Source organism: Anser cygnoides, chromosome 3 (genome assembly GCF_040182565.1).
Source record: "Anser cygnoides isolate HZ-2024a breed goose chromosome 3, Taihu_goose_T2T_genome, whole genome shotgun sequence".
Taxonomy (NCBI): Eukaryota; Metazoa; Chordata; class Aves; order Anseriformes; family Anatidae; genus Anser; species Anser cygnoides.
The window spans coordinates 12,563,989-12,581,113 of record NC_089875.1 but is presented as its reverse complement, the minus strand read 5'-3'; the positions used below and the strand labels follow the sequence as shown (position 1 = coordinate 12,581,113).

At 41.3% G+C, this 17,125-nt stretch overlaps 2 protein-coding genes across 5 annotated transcripts in view; one reads left to right on the top strand and one right to left on the bottom strand.

Moving 5' to 3' along the window:
* The window catches only part of WDPCP (WD repeat containing planar cell polarity effector), a 151,937-nt gene extending 151,637 nt beyond the window's left edge, over nucleotides 1–300 (bottom strand). For 2 of the 3 annotated variants that reach the window (XM_048048377.2, XM_048048372.2), the window contains exon 1: nucleotides 6–83. The gene's annotated coding sequence lies outside the window, so the exon portion shown is untranslated. The other variant, XM_048048375.2, reaches the window with a different exon arrangement.
* Nucleotides 301–306: 6 nt separating this feature from the next.
* MDH1 (malate dehydrogenase 1) lies at nucleotides 307–11,945 on the top strand. 2 transcript variants are annotated; one of them, XM_048048379.2, is made up of 9 exons: nucleotides 307–462; nucleotides 5,421–5,519; nucleotides 5,847–5,943; nucleotides 6,934–7,109; nucleotides 8,452–8,574; nucleotides 8,707–8,883; nucleotides 10,333–10,446; nucleotides 10,649–10,738; nucleotides 11,306–11,945. In XM_048048379.2, the coding sequence occupies exons 1-9, from the start codon at nucleotides 460–462 to the stop codon at nucleotides 11,429–11,431; spliced, it is 1,005 nt and encodes a 334-aa protein (XP_047904336.1). In that variant the 5' UTR covers nucleotides 307–459; the 3' UTR covers nucleotides 11,432–11,945. The 2 variants fall into 2 exon arrangements, with proteins under 2 accessions (XP_047904336.1, XP_047904337.1); XM_048048380.2 differs by lacking the exon at nucleotides 307–462 and adding an exon at nucleotides 630–648.
* The last annotated feature ends 5,180 nt before the right edge of the window (nucleotides 11,946–17,125 follow it).

Here is a 17,125-nt window from a genome sequence, read left to right as displayed (position 1 = left end):
GTCACCTAGCAACCACCGAAGCCCCGCCGCCTGCGCACGCGCGGTGACCTCGTCCCCCCTCCTTCCAGGCCGGGGATTTCCCGGCATACCTCGCGCCCCATCCCCAAGCCTGGCGCATGCGCAAATCTCCGCGCTGCCGTAGCCCCCGTCCCCCTTCTCTCCGGCGCGCATGCGCAGTCGCCGCCTGCTGCCCCCGAGCTGCGTCCGCTCAATGAACGGGCCCGGTGGGCCAATAGCGTCGGGGGGCCTGGCGCGCGTGCCCCGAGGCACGCTGGGAGTTGTAGTTCCTCCTTAGCAGCCACCCGCGGAAGGCGGCGGGACGCGAGACTACATTCCCCGGGCGGCTGCGCGGGGCGGCGCGCCCCGCCCCTTGCCTCTGTACCTCAGCGCGGCGCTGCTGGCGGTCGCAGTCGCGCCGTAGAGGTGACCTCGAGGTTGACGGGCCCGCCGCTCCCAGCCATGGTCGGTGCCGTTGGGGGGCCGTTGGGGGGCCGTTGGCGGGCCGTTGGCGGGCCGTTGGCGGGCCGTTGGCGGGCCGTTGGCTCGCTCCTTCAGGCGGAGGTGGTCGCGGAATGGCACCCGGCGGGTCCCCGGAGCTTCCCCAAAGCCCTCGCCTCGGCTTGGGCCCCGCGTTCGCTTCCAAAGCCAGTGAGCGTTTGCCGGTTTTGTGGGGCGTCCAAGGGGCCGCTGCGGTTGTCTTGTCAAGGAGAAATGCCGGCGAGGTGTTCGCATCTCGGGTCTCGGCCCTGCGTGCTGTCAGAGGTCCAGGGGGTTTGCTAGGCTCTGCAAGTTGTCAAGGAGCTTCTCCAGCTCTGCACTGAGGGTGCATGGATGAACGGGAGTGCTTGGGTTTGTATGTACACGCACACGTGTGCATGCATCTTGTACAGAGACCTTGCTTTCCTTTATAATCTTGAAAGTATTTCTTTTCGCTTTTTCACCTAGCCATTATACCTTCTCGTTCAAACGTTTAATTTTAGTACTTATCTACAAAAAAGATGTCTGCGTGACCTGAAACTTGCCTTTTTTTTCCAGTTATATCCTAAGATTACATAAGTCTGTAAACTTTGTCTGTTCTACTTTTTTTTATTATTATTATTATTATTATTCAATATATCTGTTGTCAGGAGTGACCTCAAGTCAAAATGTTCTGTTTTGCACTTGAGCTTTCAAAATGCTGGCTGCCATGAGGTTGTTGGTCTCCAAAGGATCTCCTAGTTGAAGATGTTCCTTTGGTGCTCAGACTCTTCAGAGTATTGCTCTTTTCATTCTTTCTTTCAATATTCTAGGTATTCTTCTGCTGTTGGGCAAAGGCTTCAAACCTCTGAAACAAAATCTTCTGTCTATTGATGCAACCGCTGTTAGCTAAATGAAACGGAAAAAATTTTTAAGGGCACCTTCCTGAAGGTCACTTGGGAAGGAAAGAATTCCTTTGGAACTCTGTCTGTGAACCACAGCGCTGCTGGGTTACTAAAGTACACGGCTGTCTTGATTCCTTCTGCCGCATTTCCAGACAGATTTATTGTGAGTGCTTCCCTGCTGCATTGGGGGCACAAAGGGAGGCCCCAGGTTTCCAAGGCAGTGCGGTTAGTTAAGCTCACTGGTACGCTTGAAGCATTCTTGTCAGCAAGGTGGGATAGCTTCGTTGGCATTGACGGTCAGGAATAATGCAAAGCTGATGGCGTGTTACAGAAAGTAAACTTCAGCAGCAATAATGCTTATTCAGTTCTTTAGTAATTGCAATTAGTAATGCAAAGTCCATGAGTAGTGTAAACAGGCCGTAGATTTTTCTCCTTTCCACACCTGGTATATAGCAGGCTATTTAATATTGCTCTTTAACCAAACTTTGTAACCTGCTGATCTGTTTTGCACTGTAGTGCTATTGTCATGTATGGCACTGATATTTTAGGTCTGCTGATATCACAGGTCATTATATTAGGTCAGCAGTAATCACAAAGATAATTTAGGCATAGAGTTCTTAAGCCAAAGTTGGATTGGGAGAGGTGTTAAACCCACAGTTTCATCATTTGGTAACAGAATCTTCACTTTTATCTGTGATGATTTGGAGGCGGGGGGATCCTACATGATTGTTGAACTAGAACATTAGGACAAACATATCTAGGGTTGCAATATTTACACTTTTTTGCTTCCTTCTTATGATTGTTCTCTTTCTGTTTCTTAAAACTCTTAAATTACATATCTGATTTACGCAGAGTGGAAAAAACTTTGGAATTAAATAGCTCAGTTAGATTTGTTATATTTTTTTTCTCTAGCTCATGTCTACCTGAGGGTGAATAAAGGTCACCTCTGCAGTTACCAACGCATGAAAGTATTCTTGTTGGAGGCCAGCGCAGGAGCCAAGTCACGGATTAAAGTGCCTGAACACAAATGTGTGGCACCTACAACTGCCATGCAGAGAAGCTGTCAGCTCGAGAGCTGCATTCTTCTCTAAGCTCCCTACTCCAAAAGTAGCCTCAGATGCTCAGTGCTACCAGTTCTTAGATGTGATGTGACATTAAGTTTTCTAGGAAGAGTTAACTCTTATTAATCCAACATACTTAACCTTGTTAATCCAACATACTGAGGGCTTGGAGAGAAAAAACTAAATAGGAAGAACTCCTCACTTTGTTAGCTGTCGCATTTCTTCCAGCCCAAAATAGAGGGAGGACAACAGGAAGGATGGTAACAAGCATTATTTTTTGAGAGGGTGGATCTGCGTCAGACTGAGGGTTTTTTAACAAGGCTAAATGCTAAGTCTGTCCCAGGAAAAAATAGACCTACCTCTGGCATTTTTATCTTCTTGTTCTGTTGCTGTGCTAAATATGCACCATAATGTTAGTAGATTTATTAAAATTTTTAATGTTTAAATCCCAATAACATATAAAGTGGAAAGCATATAGTGGAAAAAAATTTTGTTGAATTTGTTCACCTTCTGTGACACCAGCGTAGATTGGCTCACAGTTTGTGAAGGAGAAAGAGCCTAACTTCTTAGTCTTCTATTTCGGCAGAAATTCTCATGTCAAATTCAATGTTGATTTAAGTTACCATGTAACACCAAGAAAATGCGTTCGGCAGTTTTCGCCCTGAGTTCTGGCGTAGAACGTGTAACACAGGATCTGTTTTTATATGCTACTGAGACAGGATTTTACCAGGCCAAGTTCTTGCAACGCAGTAATTTTTCCAGTACTTACTTTCTAAACTGATATATGATTAGCTGCCTTAAAACGGCGTTCATTGTTCCATTTGCTTAAATAAAATGTAGGGTCTCCTTAAAAACACCTGGAAATGTTGGCAGCTAAACCTGCTTAGTCTGTGCTGCCCATCATCATTCAGACATTATAGTACATTTGTAGGGTATAACTTCCCTACTCTAGAACAGTGCACTGAAACTAATTTTGAGATTTTAAAATGGGAAGAATTGATTTTCAGCTTTCTTCCTCTCTCTTCACATCATTTTGGTGAGGTCTGAGACTCCCAGTAGGACAGGCTCGAAAGAAAATAATGCAGTTCAACACCTTAGCTGGCAGCTATTTAACTAAATATTTGAAGAGTGTAATGCAAAACAAAGGTGAAGTCACGTTGAGTTCTACATCTGTGTGTTCAGGAGTAGTAACTTCATCACTTCTGCTCTCATTTTATCTATTATGGGGTAGAATGGGATGGCTGCTGGGTGGCCTCATTTTTGTGGTTATCTAATGCTAGCTTGATGCAGCTGTGCTTGGCTGGTAACTACTGCAGGGAGTATATACTCAAATCCCTAAATTATCTCCCTATAAATATTCATAGCAGGAATGTTGTTGGGAAGGATGTCTAGAGGTCATCCAGTCTGACCTCTGTCTTGCTCTGAGGTTGTCCACGGCAGCCCGACAGCAAATCTTTTTTACTGCTGCTAAATTGGGCATTGCATGGCTTTTTCATCTGAATCTTGAAAGCCACCAAGGGTGAAGTTTGCACAAACTCTCTGGGTACCTTGTTCCAGTGCAGCAGTACCCCCTTAGCCAAGAATTTTTCTCGTAATGTCCACGCTGAACCTTCCAAGCTGCAATTTGTAGCCTCCTTTTCTGCCATCTGCCATTACCAAGAAGCATTTGGCAGTGTTATTTTTGTAGCCCTCCTCGAAGCAATGCTAGGCTGCTGTTGGAGCACCCTGTGTCCTCTACCTTTCCAGACTACGTGCAGCTTCCTCAGCGTCATCTTACAGCACGTGAGAGCTGGGCTCCAGCCATCCAAGTCATGCTTGTCTGGACCCTTCCTGGTTTTCGACATTCCTCTAAAATTCAGAGCCCCCAAACTGGATTCGGTATTTTAGCTGCAGCTTCTCCAGTGCTAAGCGAAACAACTGCCTGTAGTCTGCAAGCTGTACTTTGTAATGTAACCCAGTATGCAACTAAATCGCTTCAGACATAATTAAATGTGTAAAGTGATTTGTCTGTAACTTGAACAATCATCTTTTAATTATCTGAAAAAAATTGAGTGTGTAATTCCAGCAGACTGGTCAGAGTCTGCTTGTTCCTGTCTTAGCATAGTCTACCGCAGCCATAATGCCTATAGGGAAAAAGGGAGATGCAAAAAGCAGGCTTAAAGAATATCAGATTATGAACAACAGCCTTTGGCAGGTTTTGCCTTTTCAGTATTAACTAGCCTCTGGAGTTCCCAGTGTTCTGGTTCTGATTAACAAAATGGACTTTTGCTGCTGAGTAAGCCTTCTGGTTGTTGTTTGTTGTTGTTCTTAGTTACAATATAGCAGCATGTTGGCACAGTGTTCTCCCAGTCTTTTTGGAGTTTTTGGTTACTTTGATAATGGACAGTTATATCAGGGTTATTAATGTCTTTATTTGTCCATAATGTAGCTTTTGTCTGTGGATTTGTTAAATTGCTGTGTAACAGTTTAGAGAGGCATTAGTTATAAGTCCAACAGATCCCTTGGCTTATGGCATTCAGCAAGTTTTTGGTTGCAAGTAAGCATTCAAAATGCTTAATAAAATCAACCGTCAGTATTGTAAGAATCTGAAAACTGGGAAAGTGCAACAACTTATGAAATGTCTCAGTGAGGTTAAAGTGTAAGCGGGTAGTCTAATGAGTGGGTACGTGTTGCAAACACCTTATGCTAAAAAAAAATAGCACTGTTAAAAGGCATACAGAGTTTTTCAGACTGTCATTCCTGGCGTTTTAGGAGCTTTTCCAGGAGTGTTTCTTGTTGGGGATATTTTTGAAAGCGTGGTTTGTTTCTGTAAAGGCAGGTAGAGAAGTTGCTGGTGGTTCCAGCGTGATCCCAGGAGCTGGCCTTGATCCACATTTAGGCACATGATATCATCCAGGTTAAATAACCTTATTTCTGTAGTAACTTAATTTTTACTGCTCTGAGGTGGTGTGAGCCTGCACTGTGTGGCTGTGGATAAGTCTTCCCAACTTTCTTCCAGGGTGAACCTATCAGAGTCCTGGTGACTGGAGCCGCTGGGCAGATTGCTTACTCGCTGCTCTACAGTATTGCCAAGGGAGATGTCTTTGGCAAAGAACAGGTAAATGTCAACTGAATTTTCACTCCTCTCTGCTGTGCACTAATGAATAGTATCAAAACTGCCGAGTTCTACAGAGCTGTCAGAGGCTTTTTTTATTTTTTGTAGGCACTCAATTTTACCAATATGCTAGCACTTTATTCTTTAGGAAAAATGAGTCCTGCTCTGTTAGGCAAGCTTATGTAGTTGTTTGTGGAGAAGTTTTACAGCTTGTGTAAATGGATTTGAAGTTGATACCCCTTGCACTAGATAATTTGTCCTGTTATCTGCTAGAAACTTAATCTTCAAAGCAGGTGACTGACCAATTCACATTCAATTGTTCTTTTACAGCCGCTTGTGCTTGTGCTGCTGGATATCACCCCCATGATGACTGTTCTGGAAGGTGTAGTGATGGAGCTGCAAGACTGTGCCCTGCCACTGCTGAGAGGTGGACAAAACAAGTTTTTCTTATGTTTTCGTATACTTAACAAGATGTTCTAACATAGCTACTGGATTTATAAGTTTCTTTAAATGGTGATAACCAGAAGAAATATTTGGACGATCCTTTTCTTGGTTTTATATTTTGTGGAAGTTAAATTCATTTGACTTAGGCAACGTGCTAGAAAGAGTGTCATGAAGTACATCAATTGACTAAGTAGATATCTGAGTTTTGGTGTACATAATCTAAACCTTGGTAGTTAGCATGTACAAAAAATCATCACTAACCTCTACATATACATATACATTGCATTCTGGCCTAAAGGTGAAATAACTTTGAATCTTTGGCTATGGCTACATGCTTCTACCAAATGAAAAAGCTTTTCTTTAGAAATACCTTCTTCATAAAGAGACAAACTGAGAAATTGCTCCTCAAGTCACATAAGCAAGTTAAGTTCATCTGTTCTAAACAAGCAGAAGAGAGGGAGCCAGTAGAAGCTACAGTAATTATTGCAGTACTTAGTTGAAGAACATGTACCTTCCAGCTCTTGTACAAATCAAACCTTCTTCAGTTTGAATTGTTGTTAAAGGTAAAGGAAAACCTCATTTATGTTGGTACTTGGTACTTTACATTGTAAATTAATTATTTTGGCAACAGTGAAGAGCAACATATATATGTATGCGTGTATGCATATGTATTTATAAATATGTATACACGTATGTATTTAGAGAGAAACAAAAGGTATATTTTGACATACATCTTTCTCCTGTACTTAGAATTTATAGTTTTAAATATTTGTATATAGAAACTGTTGACTAGTATGTATTTAATCTTTGGCTTTAAGGCCAAATTACTGTATTTGTATTTTTGGAAAGGAAAGGTGCTGCTGTTTTCAGATTGCATTAAATATTATTTATGAACTGAGGAATAATCCAATTAATGCTTTGCCATAAGTATTTATCTTACTCAGATTTTTGTTTTCCCCTTTCCTTTTTTTAGAGGTCATTCCAACAGACAAAGAGGAAGTTGCATTCAAAGACCTTGACATAGCAATTTTGGTTGGCTCCATGCCGAGGAGAGAGGGCATGGAGAGGAAGGATTTACTCAAAGCAAATGTGAAAATTTTCAAGTCTCAGGGTGCAGCTTTGGACAAGTATGCCAAAAAGACTGTCAAGGTAAATACAGAAACTGAATTTTAAAAATTAACTCTTTAGTGAGTTATTTAGAGATCTAAATACATTGTAAAATGATACTGTGCAAGGTGGAGCCTATTCAGTGAAGGCATTCCTTTTCTTAAGCCGTGGAGAATATACCACAGTCAAGGTTTGAGATATGGTATGTTAAATAGGTAGATGACTTAGTTCTTAATTCATTCAGTGGAAAAGGTAAGTCTTAGAATGTATCGCTATATTCCACACATACTCTGGAGTGGTTACCAGCAATTCTTAAATTAATAAATAAAAGCCTATATTTTAAAAAAGTATTCTGCTTGTCCTCTCTTCTCTGGGAGAACTGTATTATCCGCATGCAGCTGCCTACTTTGTATCCATCTGTGGCTTTAACATAATGACCCTTAACTTCAGTGTCAATATGGAATTACAGTTGCACAAAAAATTGGCTTTATTTTAGTTGTTTGTGACTTGGTCTTTGGAACATTGGAAGCTTTTAATTGTTCTCTCTCAGATCGCTTCAGCACAGTTAATGGGATCATGTGGCTGCTCTCCTACTGCTCTTAATCTCGGACCCAAACTCCAACTGTGCTTTGTAACTGACTTTTTAATGTCTACTTCCTCTGCTGATGGACTTCCTACTGCTTCTAAAGACTTGTTTGCTGCTTTATACAGTTGGAATAAAAACTATCAATATAACTATTGCAGAGTAATGGAAAATTTACTGAACTTATTTTCAAAAGGGGGAAATACAAAGGAAGGTTTGTGGATTAGCTTGTGTGATTGAGATTATATGGAGCTAGACGTTAATCATTTGAGGCATATTAGTAGATGAAGGGTGCATAAAAATTGGTTTTCCCATTGTAATAAATCAATCTAAGTTCAGGCAATATTTTACTTCTGCCTATGAACATTGAGATAAGCAACTGTTCTAATTATAAAGCAATTATATAAAGCAGTGACAGCCAGTCTAGGAACAGTTTTTAAGGTGATAGTGAATTTCCTGTTGACTGACTAGTATCTATATATCGTGGCTTTCATGCATCCAGTAGCATGGAATTTGAATTCAGGCTGTGGGTCAATGTGCAGATCTCTCTGGAAGTCTTGTTCTTTCACATTTGTCGAACTGTAAAGGAAATACCTAGCTAGAATTTTTTTCTGTGCGCATACAGAAGACTCAGTGACTATGAACAACACTTATAAAACAATCATGTTGGACACAACCAAGAGATTGTTGTGTCAAAGGCAAAGCCATTCCCTATATACAGTGTTTTTGTATTTCACTTGAAGGAGTTGTTTTGCAAAAACAGTATTTCTGACTAAGTATATTTTTTGATGCTTCATCAAGGTTGTGGTAGTTGGGAATCCAGCAAATACCAACTGCCTGATTGCATCAAAGTCAGCCCCATCAATACCAAAGGAGAACTTCAGTTGCTTGACTCGTTTGGATCACAACAGAGCTAAATCTCAGGTAAAAAGAACCTTTTCAAAGTAGAATGCTTTCTGTTGTGTCTGCTAAATACAAACAGAGCAGCACTTTCAAAGAAGTTTGTGAATTGAGAAGTTTAAGTTAATACAGTGGATGTCTTTAATTTCCAATTAGATTGCTCTCAAACTTGGTGTGACTTCTAATGATGTGAAGAATGTCATCATCTGGGGCAACCACTCCTCCACTCAATATCCAGATGTTAACCATGCGAAGGTAAATGTGAAAGGGAAGGAAGTTGGAGTTTATGAAGCGATAAAAGATGACAGCTGGCTGAAGGGAGACTTTATCCTGGTAAGATCTTGATTTTTCTTTTTTTTTAAAAAGAACCTTCTGTGCTTCTGCTTTCTCCTAACTTCACACAAAACTGTAAACTATATACCTAACTGACTTAGTCCACCAAGCTCTTCCTGTGTCAGAACATCCATTTATCTAGAGTAAATCATCTTCAGATAGCTTGTCTTAATCAGTTATTTGCTCTTGAAAATTCAAGCCGTTATGAAACTTGTGTAAACACCGATAGAAAAATCCACTTAGGTTGCTCAAATGATTCAACAAAAAAAAAAAATTTGGTCATAACTTAGGCGCAACTCATCTGACGCACAAGCACTATTGGCAGCTCACTGTAGTGGCTTTGTGGATGAAGCAGGCTGCTTCCCACCCAGCCACCAAAAAGCCTAGCAGCCCTCCCTGCTGTGTGTGTGGTGCACCCCGTTCCCCCCTCCCGCAAATCATAATCTATGGCCTCATCATCAACATTTCTCAAAAATCTGAAGGAAAAAAAAAAAAGGAAAACATGCAAGTCTTTTAATGTGGGTTAGTAATAAGTGAAGGTATTAAAACAAAATAATGGTAGTAATAGACAGAGAACAGCCTACCTAACTGCAATATAAAGTGGAAGAGAATTACTAAAACCTTTCAACATGACTCCAAGCAGATGTCCATTGGTTGGTATTGCAGTGTTACTGGTATGTTGACAGCCAAATTCTACTTCTTAGCCAAGACACATTTAGTATGGGGCTTGGGGTGTGTTTTGACACATGACTGTGCTCTGTCCTATCTTGATTTGGATACAACTTATTCTACTCCATGCTTGCTGATAAAGAAAAAATGATTGTATAATAGCAACCAAGGTTCATGAGCCAGTGTGTAAGCAGAAACCTGTTACAGGAGTTTCTCATTGACATGTCCTTGATCCTGTCTTGGCCATGCAAAGTACAGCAAGATACTGGTTTTGCATTCTAGGTACATTGTAATGCTGATCTGTGCTCGTATAGTTTGGCTAAGATAAGGAGGGGCTGAAGGAATCTTCAGGGACTATGTGAATTTTATGCATTAAGTACCATAGGATTGAGACCATCAAAAGTTCATGTTGGCATTCAGCTAAAAACCCAAATTCCCAATGAGGCTCTAAGAAGTCTGTTACTATTGACATGCTTGAAGTCTCTTGGTGGTAAAAGCTTGAAAGATCTGGTTAGTAAGAGAAGTTAGTGGGCTGCTAACAGTAAAGCAGGTATAAAGAAGTGAGCAAGCCTTTAAAATATTCCATCGTGTTCTTGTCTTAGCAAAACTCTAATAGTATTTCTGCTTTGTATGCCATGTTCGTTTACTGATAGAAGAGCATCTTGACTGATGAAATTAAATCACGCTTGGAAGGCGGATTTTCCGTATGGCATTCACTAGCAACAGTTAGACCAAACCGTGATTTTGCTGCTTATAATTTATTTATTTTCTTAATTGCAGACTGTTCAGCAACGTGGAGCAGCTGTTATAAAGGCTAGGAAGCTGTCCAGTGCAATGTCAGCTGCCAAAGCTATCTGTGATCATGTGAGGGACATCTGGTTTGGCACTCCAGCGGTAAGATGTAACTCTTGAGTAAGTCCTTGTTTGCCTGATGCTTTGATTACATGCCAGTGTCTTTGAACTCAGGCATCTATGTGTGTTGAGAAGGGGAATAATCAAACTCTCTTATAGTCTGTGTCAGGAGGTGCAATATATTGGAAGTTAAAATTTTGCTTACTTTTAGCAGTGAGAAAATTATCTTTGTTCTCTCTTTCAGGGGGAATTTGTTTCCATGGGAGTCATTTCTGATGGCAATTCTTACGGTGTTCCTGAAGACTTGCTATACTCATTCCCTGTTGTGATCAAGGTAACTCGTCTGTATTTACATCTAAGTGTTTTCTGCAAGTCCTAGCTAAGTTGTCAAAGGAGCTTCTTTAACAGCAGTGCTTTTGGTATGGAACTGCAGTGGCTGGGACTTGAGGGTTTTAGCAGTCTGTCACAGAGAGGACTGTTGTTCACTGTTTTGGAAGTAGTTGTCAAATAAGTACAGCAAAGCAATCTGACATGACTAGCTACTTCTGGAAGTATTCTTTGAAAACAAAATTCACTTCTACTTGTTGTAAACTTTTTCTGACTGCATAGATCATGTTTGAAAAAGCGGTCTTACTCGGTTCTTTTACAAGTTCAGATCTTTATCCAACAGCAGGAAAATACGATTTTTCATTTAGCTGTGAACAATGCTTACCACCTTTACTAAGGTACAAACTCAGTGTTGTACATCATTAAGAGCAAGCTAGTTTTAAATTAGCCAATTTGAAAATTCTCTTCAAAGGTGACATTTAGTTCTCTGTAGTTCGTAGACTGTAAAGTTTCCTTTGTGCACACTGAGTGAAGCTTGTTCTCACGTGGAGGGCTTTTCTTTTTCCCCAAACAGGACAAGACCTGGAAGTTTGTTGAAGGTCTTCCTATTAACGATTTTTCTCGTGAGAAGATGGATCTGACTGCTAAGGAGTTAACTGAAGAGAAGGAGACTGCTGTGGAATTCCTCTCTAGTGCATGACTAGGTGATCCAGAAATACAAGATCACTTGACAATGTCAGAATCTAAAAGTCGTCTCTAAGTCTGCTACCAACACTATTACTGTATTCAAGTCAACTGTCTGTGGCAATTGTGCATTTTAAAGTTCATATGCTCACTGGTACTGTTGTGCCTATTGAGTTATTAGCGAAAAAGATTATTAAGTAAGTGAAACTAGTTTGTTGACCAAACTTTGTTCAATACTAGTTGCTTTCTGTGTATGATAAAATAATTGAGTAATTGTTTGCCTCTGCCTTGGCTAGTAACGCACAACTTCAGTTTTGATTAGAATTTGGCACTATTGGAACATATCCTGGTCTATCATCACTTCAGCATCCTATGGCTCAACTGGGAAGGAAATTAAAATGCCAATAGGTTTCCTTGAACTGGTAGTTCAGTGACAAGTCTATCACTGGGCATACTCCAAATATATACTGTTCACTCTGGTCATGCTTACAATGTTTGTCAAAAATATTAAAAGATGCTTAATCACATAATGTCTAAGAGTAGTCTGTTGGACTTTACTTGCATGTTTTAATTGTGTAGGTAGAAGAATTTAATAGTACAACTTTCTAAAATAGGTTATTAAATTTTATTTTTTAAGCTAGTTATGAGAACTTTGTTAACTCACACTTCCATTTGTCTCTCCCAGGCAAAATTACTGTATATCAACATCAGACATGAAAGCCTGAAGGCAAATTTATACTCCAGCACTACAGCTCCAAAGCAGTTTTAGTACTGTAGCTCAGTACTAATTTGGTTGTGGCTTCAAAGGCAATCAGAGCCTTTTGTCCCAGGAGACAAGAACCTCGCTTGGTTAAGGGCAAGAAAGGTTAATACATATGCTTGAGAATTCTTACTGCAGCCTCCAACCACTTCACTGCAGGAAGCTATTTCAAATATATTGAACTGTAATTATTCCTTTGCAATCACAAGTGAATGTTTCTGCAACTCTTCTAGACTCCTGTTTTGTCTATATCTAGTGTAGTAGCCCACCTTATGTATTACAAGACTTGGACTAGGTTTGCTCAAGGAATTTCTTAGATGTGCTATGTGTTCTACTTGTTTTCTGAGCACTAAGTACATCCCACCATGGCTGCAGAGTACAAACTCTCGTGGTAATGGGATTTTTGCTTAAACAATGTTGGTGTTAAGTTTTTGTCTGCCCTGTTCCAATATCTGTCTTGTACTAAAGTAAATCTTGAGTCTGTCACAGCTGGATTCATCTCATTTCCATCAGTTAAGGACAACAAACCAAAAAAAGGATTGAAGAAATAACCATTTTAGAGAGGGAAGGAAAAAATACCAGACCTAAAAGCCTTTATATATTCTAAGCTAAAGAAGTGGCTTCTTTGGGGATTTATTAATTAGAATATAAAATAAGTCAGCAAACACCAGTAAGCTAATCCTTAAAATAAGTTGCTCTTGTAACACCACTGTAGTTGTTAAATAAAATGACAGTATGTTGCAAAGAAGTACTAAACATAATCAGTTGAAAGGGGGGGGGGAAAAAACAAGCATTTTAGAAAATGGAGCAAAGATGAGAAGCAAACTTCATACATCTCTTTACATGACAATTTGGGAACTCCTACAGGAATTAGGGAAGTAAGGAAAGCTGCCAATGTGATGAGTGCCTTCTGGTGCTCCACACACAGTCAGTAAAAATTTCATTTCAATGTGAGCCAAGGGACCAAAGGTGTTCATGCCAGTAATTACCATGATGCATCTTGTTTTAAGGCAATGTGTTTTACAGTAAATGTTACAGGGGATAGCTGCACTTCGCACAACTCTGCTTGACAAGGCTATGGGATAGTGAAAGGCAAAAGTACAGATCTGTGCCTCGATATCATAAATAAGAGGTGATAAATCTTGCAGTGTGTTTTGTGCCATACCTACAGAATTATTACAATATGGGGAGACTTTTTTTTAAAGAAAGGGAAGATCTGGCTTTCCAGGTTGTGTTTTTTTGGTTGGTTGTTTTAAAGCAGCCTTTTCCAGGTGAAAACATAATCACGTAAAGTGATGCTTACAACGCTCGGTGTGTCAGAACAGATGCATAATTGACCTTAGTACTTGATGGACTATCTGGTCATACCCTCTCAAGTTAACGCTACCTAAATTGATTGATCTCATGTTATGAGTTTTAAGCACTGTTTGTGTTTCTTCCATACTTCTGTGAAATAATTCAGAAATCTTACTAATTCTTATTGACCACGTGCTTAACTACCAGCCTACTACCTAAAAGCTCTCAAACTAGTGAGTGGCGGATATTGTTTGCATTCGCTCTACTTTCTCTAGTTTTTAGATTTCTGGGAGATGCCTCCCTCTATGGTTAGCTATCTCTTCTGCAAAGTGACAAAAGCCACAAGAAGTGCAGTGTTTCTGCAGGCAGCTTTGCTCTTGTAGTAACAGACATATGAAAATATGCAGATGAAACCAGAAGTAGTAGCCATCCCTTTTCCTTCTAGCCTAGAGGCCGTTACAGCTTTCTAGTACAAGAGGAAACTTGCATCTTGCTTTTCATTGAAATATTCCTATTCTGGGATTATATTTTTGAGTAGTAATGTGCTGGAGGACATAATGTATGAGAAGAGGCTGGGGTTGTTCAGTCTGGAGAAGGAAAGGCTCAGGAGATGTTACTGTCAACAGCTACTAAAACAGAAGTTGCAGAGAAAGCAGAGCCAGATCTCTCAGCAGCATGCAGTGGAGGGTCAAGAGGCAACAGATTCAAGCTGGAACACCAGAAACTGATTAATCAAGTCTGAGGATGATCAAGTACTGGAGCAACCAGAGGTGTTGTGGAAGCTTGGATGTAGCCTTGGGCAGACAGGTACAGGTTGGCCTTGCGTTCAGCAGGAATTTGGGCTGGGTGGCTTCTGACCTATGTGTCTATGAAAGCCACTGAGCCTTAGACACCCCCTCCATCTTCTAAGCAACTCTAAGTGGGTAAGTTAAAAGGCATTCTTCAGTTAGCAAGGAGGGTACTTTCAGTAAACACAGAGTTCCTGGGTAGCAAGGAATCTCACTTCCACTTTATTAGCTTAGTTACTTCCCCGAGAGAACAAAAGTTAGGGCTCCAAGCAGCAACTCCAAGATGAGGACGCATAAATCTTCCTTGAGAATCGAACCCAGGGGAAATCAAGATTTGAATTGCAAAACCCACTCCTGGAAGGTTTCTAGATAGAGCAGCTAAGAACATCAGGGCTGCTGGCTGAGCTCATGCATCAGCAGAAAGGCTCCCAGGGAGGAGAGGAAGCTGTTCTGCATGACTGGCATGCTTTGTCGTGGAGTCCCTGGATGTTTGGCATGAGAAGAACCTGGAAAACCCTGCGGATCCCAAATCCTCCCTCCGTGCTATTGAAAGCTTATCAAGACAGTTCTGCAAAGCTGATCTTCGTGTGTGCTTTCTTGACAGTTTTCCATTCCCAGCAAGAATTCTTTGAGAGAAGAAATAAAGCTGTTCCCCAGTGAACAAAAAAATTGATTTTCAGTTTTTCTTGCATTGTTGTTTTTCTCCTCTTGCTATTTTTTACAGTGACTGCAGGTGAAGCTAGAAACTCTATCTCATATAAACAAATCTAAACATTATGCTGATGCTTGCCGTAAAGATTCACACTTTGGGCTTATAAATAAGGCATCATGTCACAGTAAATCAACGTGATTTGAATCTCGCATTGCATAAGGTAAGGCAAAAGAACTCTGGCAAGTAAAACAGACACAGCATGCTCTCAAAGTACCTAACTTTACAAAAATTAGGACAATTCTACTGAAAAGAGTTTATTAGCAACATTTTTTCCCCTTGCTGCTCATGTTTTTGTTTGGTTTGTTTGCTTCAATAGAGACATTTTACATTTGAAATAGCAAATCCCAAAGTATGACTGCTGCTCAGACGAAAGGAAAGTGGAACTTCTGTAAATATAACTATTTGCAGCTCGAAATGCAAATAACTATTTTGTGTTAAATACCCACTTCAGTTGAAAAACATTCTGACAGTTTTGAAGCGTCAGCTTTGCGGAGGAGCATGGCAAATGGTACATGCAGCATCTAGTCCATGATCACATCGTGTGTTCCCTTCGCATGATGATGGCCAAACCTCACCTCTTTGGCTGTGTAGATTGTTTGGTCCAGAAAGGCAAAGAGCACAGTAAGGTGGGGAAAGAATGAGGCTTGATCAGCAACAAGGAGGGCGTAGAAGAGAATTTAAACTCTCAAAGGTTTTATCTAAGTTGAAAAGAAATGTCCAAGAGGCAAAGTTAAATTTATCTCTGACATTAAAGGGAAAATTGACTCCAAAATAAACGTAGGCCACGTCCGGGCACAGCCACGTTATGCACATATCCCCCAGGCACATGGGGATGTCCGTCAGGACAAGGATGAAGAAGGGCAGCACACATTAGGTGATTGAAAATATATAGGTCTACTGGGGTGAAAACCAGGAAAAATAGCTTAGTAGGAAGTAAAAGGTAAGATTCTTCCAAGTTTCTACTTTCTAGATCAGCAGGTGGTCCTCTCAGGGACATACGCTTCTTCTATTGATTTCCCTGTACCTCAGGTGAGGGCCCCAGAAGGGGAGCACATCTCTGGATTGGTAGCTGCTCTCCAGCTTTGTAAAGAAGTGGAAGCTGCAGCAGGAGGAGAGTGGTCACCAGCTTTGCAGCCCAGCTGGAAGCCTGAGTCCCAGGAGGATGTGCAGGAGGTCAGTGGAGGACAGCTTGCAGTTCAAGCTGTAACAGGGGTCAGGGAGCCTCCAGAGGGGTGCTGCTTCTGGTTACACCGTGTCATTGCGACAGGACAGGAAAAGATAAGGAGTGCGGGTCTAGGCGATTTCAAGAGGTGATTTTACTGCATCCAAATTTTGCCATTGTGCCTTTCACGTGCTTCATGACTAAAAAAAGGGCAGGTTGTTTCCCAAAATAGCCTAAACTAACAGACTTGCCACCGCACAGCTGTTTGCAGACTCAGAGTTCAAGAGCAGCGGGGTTGGGCACGAGCTTCCAGCATGGATTCGTTATCAGCTAGAGGAGAAAAAATAAATTTGGCAGCTGACTTAGGAGCACGCTGGGTATGTTACACAGCGCTCTGGTGCTACTCTGGCTGGGTGCGTCATAGCATCCAGCTTTTGGGATGATTTTCTAATTCAGAATTGTCATTCCTTATTGACAGGAGGGTCCTTCTTTATCCCCTCTTTCTGGTGCTCTCTCCCCATCGGCACTGGCCGTCAGTCACAATGCATCTTAAGCATTTTGCCTGGTGAGAAGCACAACTCCACAGGCTGCGGGTGGTTGTGCAGGTGGTTCCTAAGCAGGAAAACCTTGGAGAAAGGGGGACCGTGGAGTGGCTGCTTCTGCTCTCAGCTGGTCTGGCATGGTCCCTGCCCTCCTCACTTCGATATTATCAGTGACTGCTCTGGAGAAGGGCAGTGTATGTGTCCCTGATATGATTTTACTCTAAAAACAATTTGTGATTAAGCAATCTGGTATTTATGCCAGGATAGAGTTGAGGAAAGCAATTTTAACATGGATTTTTGAGCTGCATGGGAGACAGTGCTTCTAGCTCTGCTTCATGGGTCAGACAGAAGCAGAGACAGCTTCTGGAGCTTGTTTAGATGCACGTACTCTTCTCACCAACATCATTTTTATGCATGAAGATTCAGGAGATCTCGCCTGCACCGTTCACA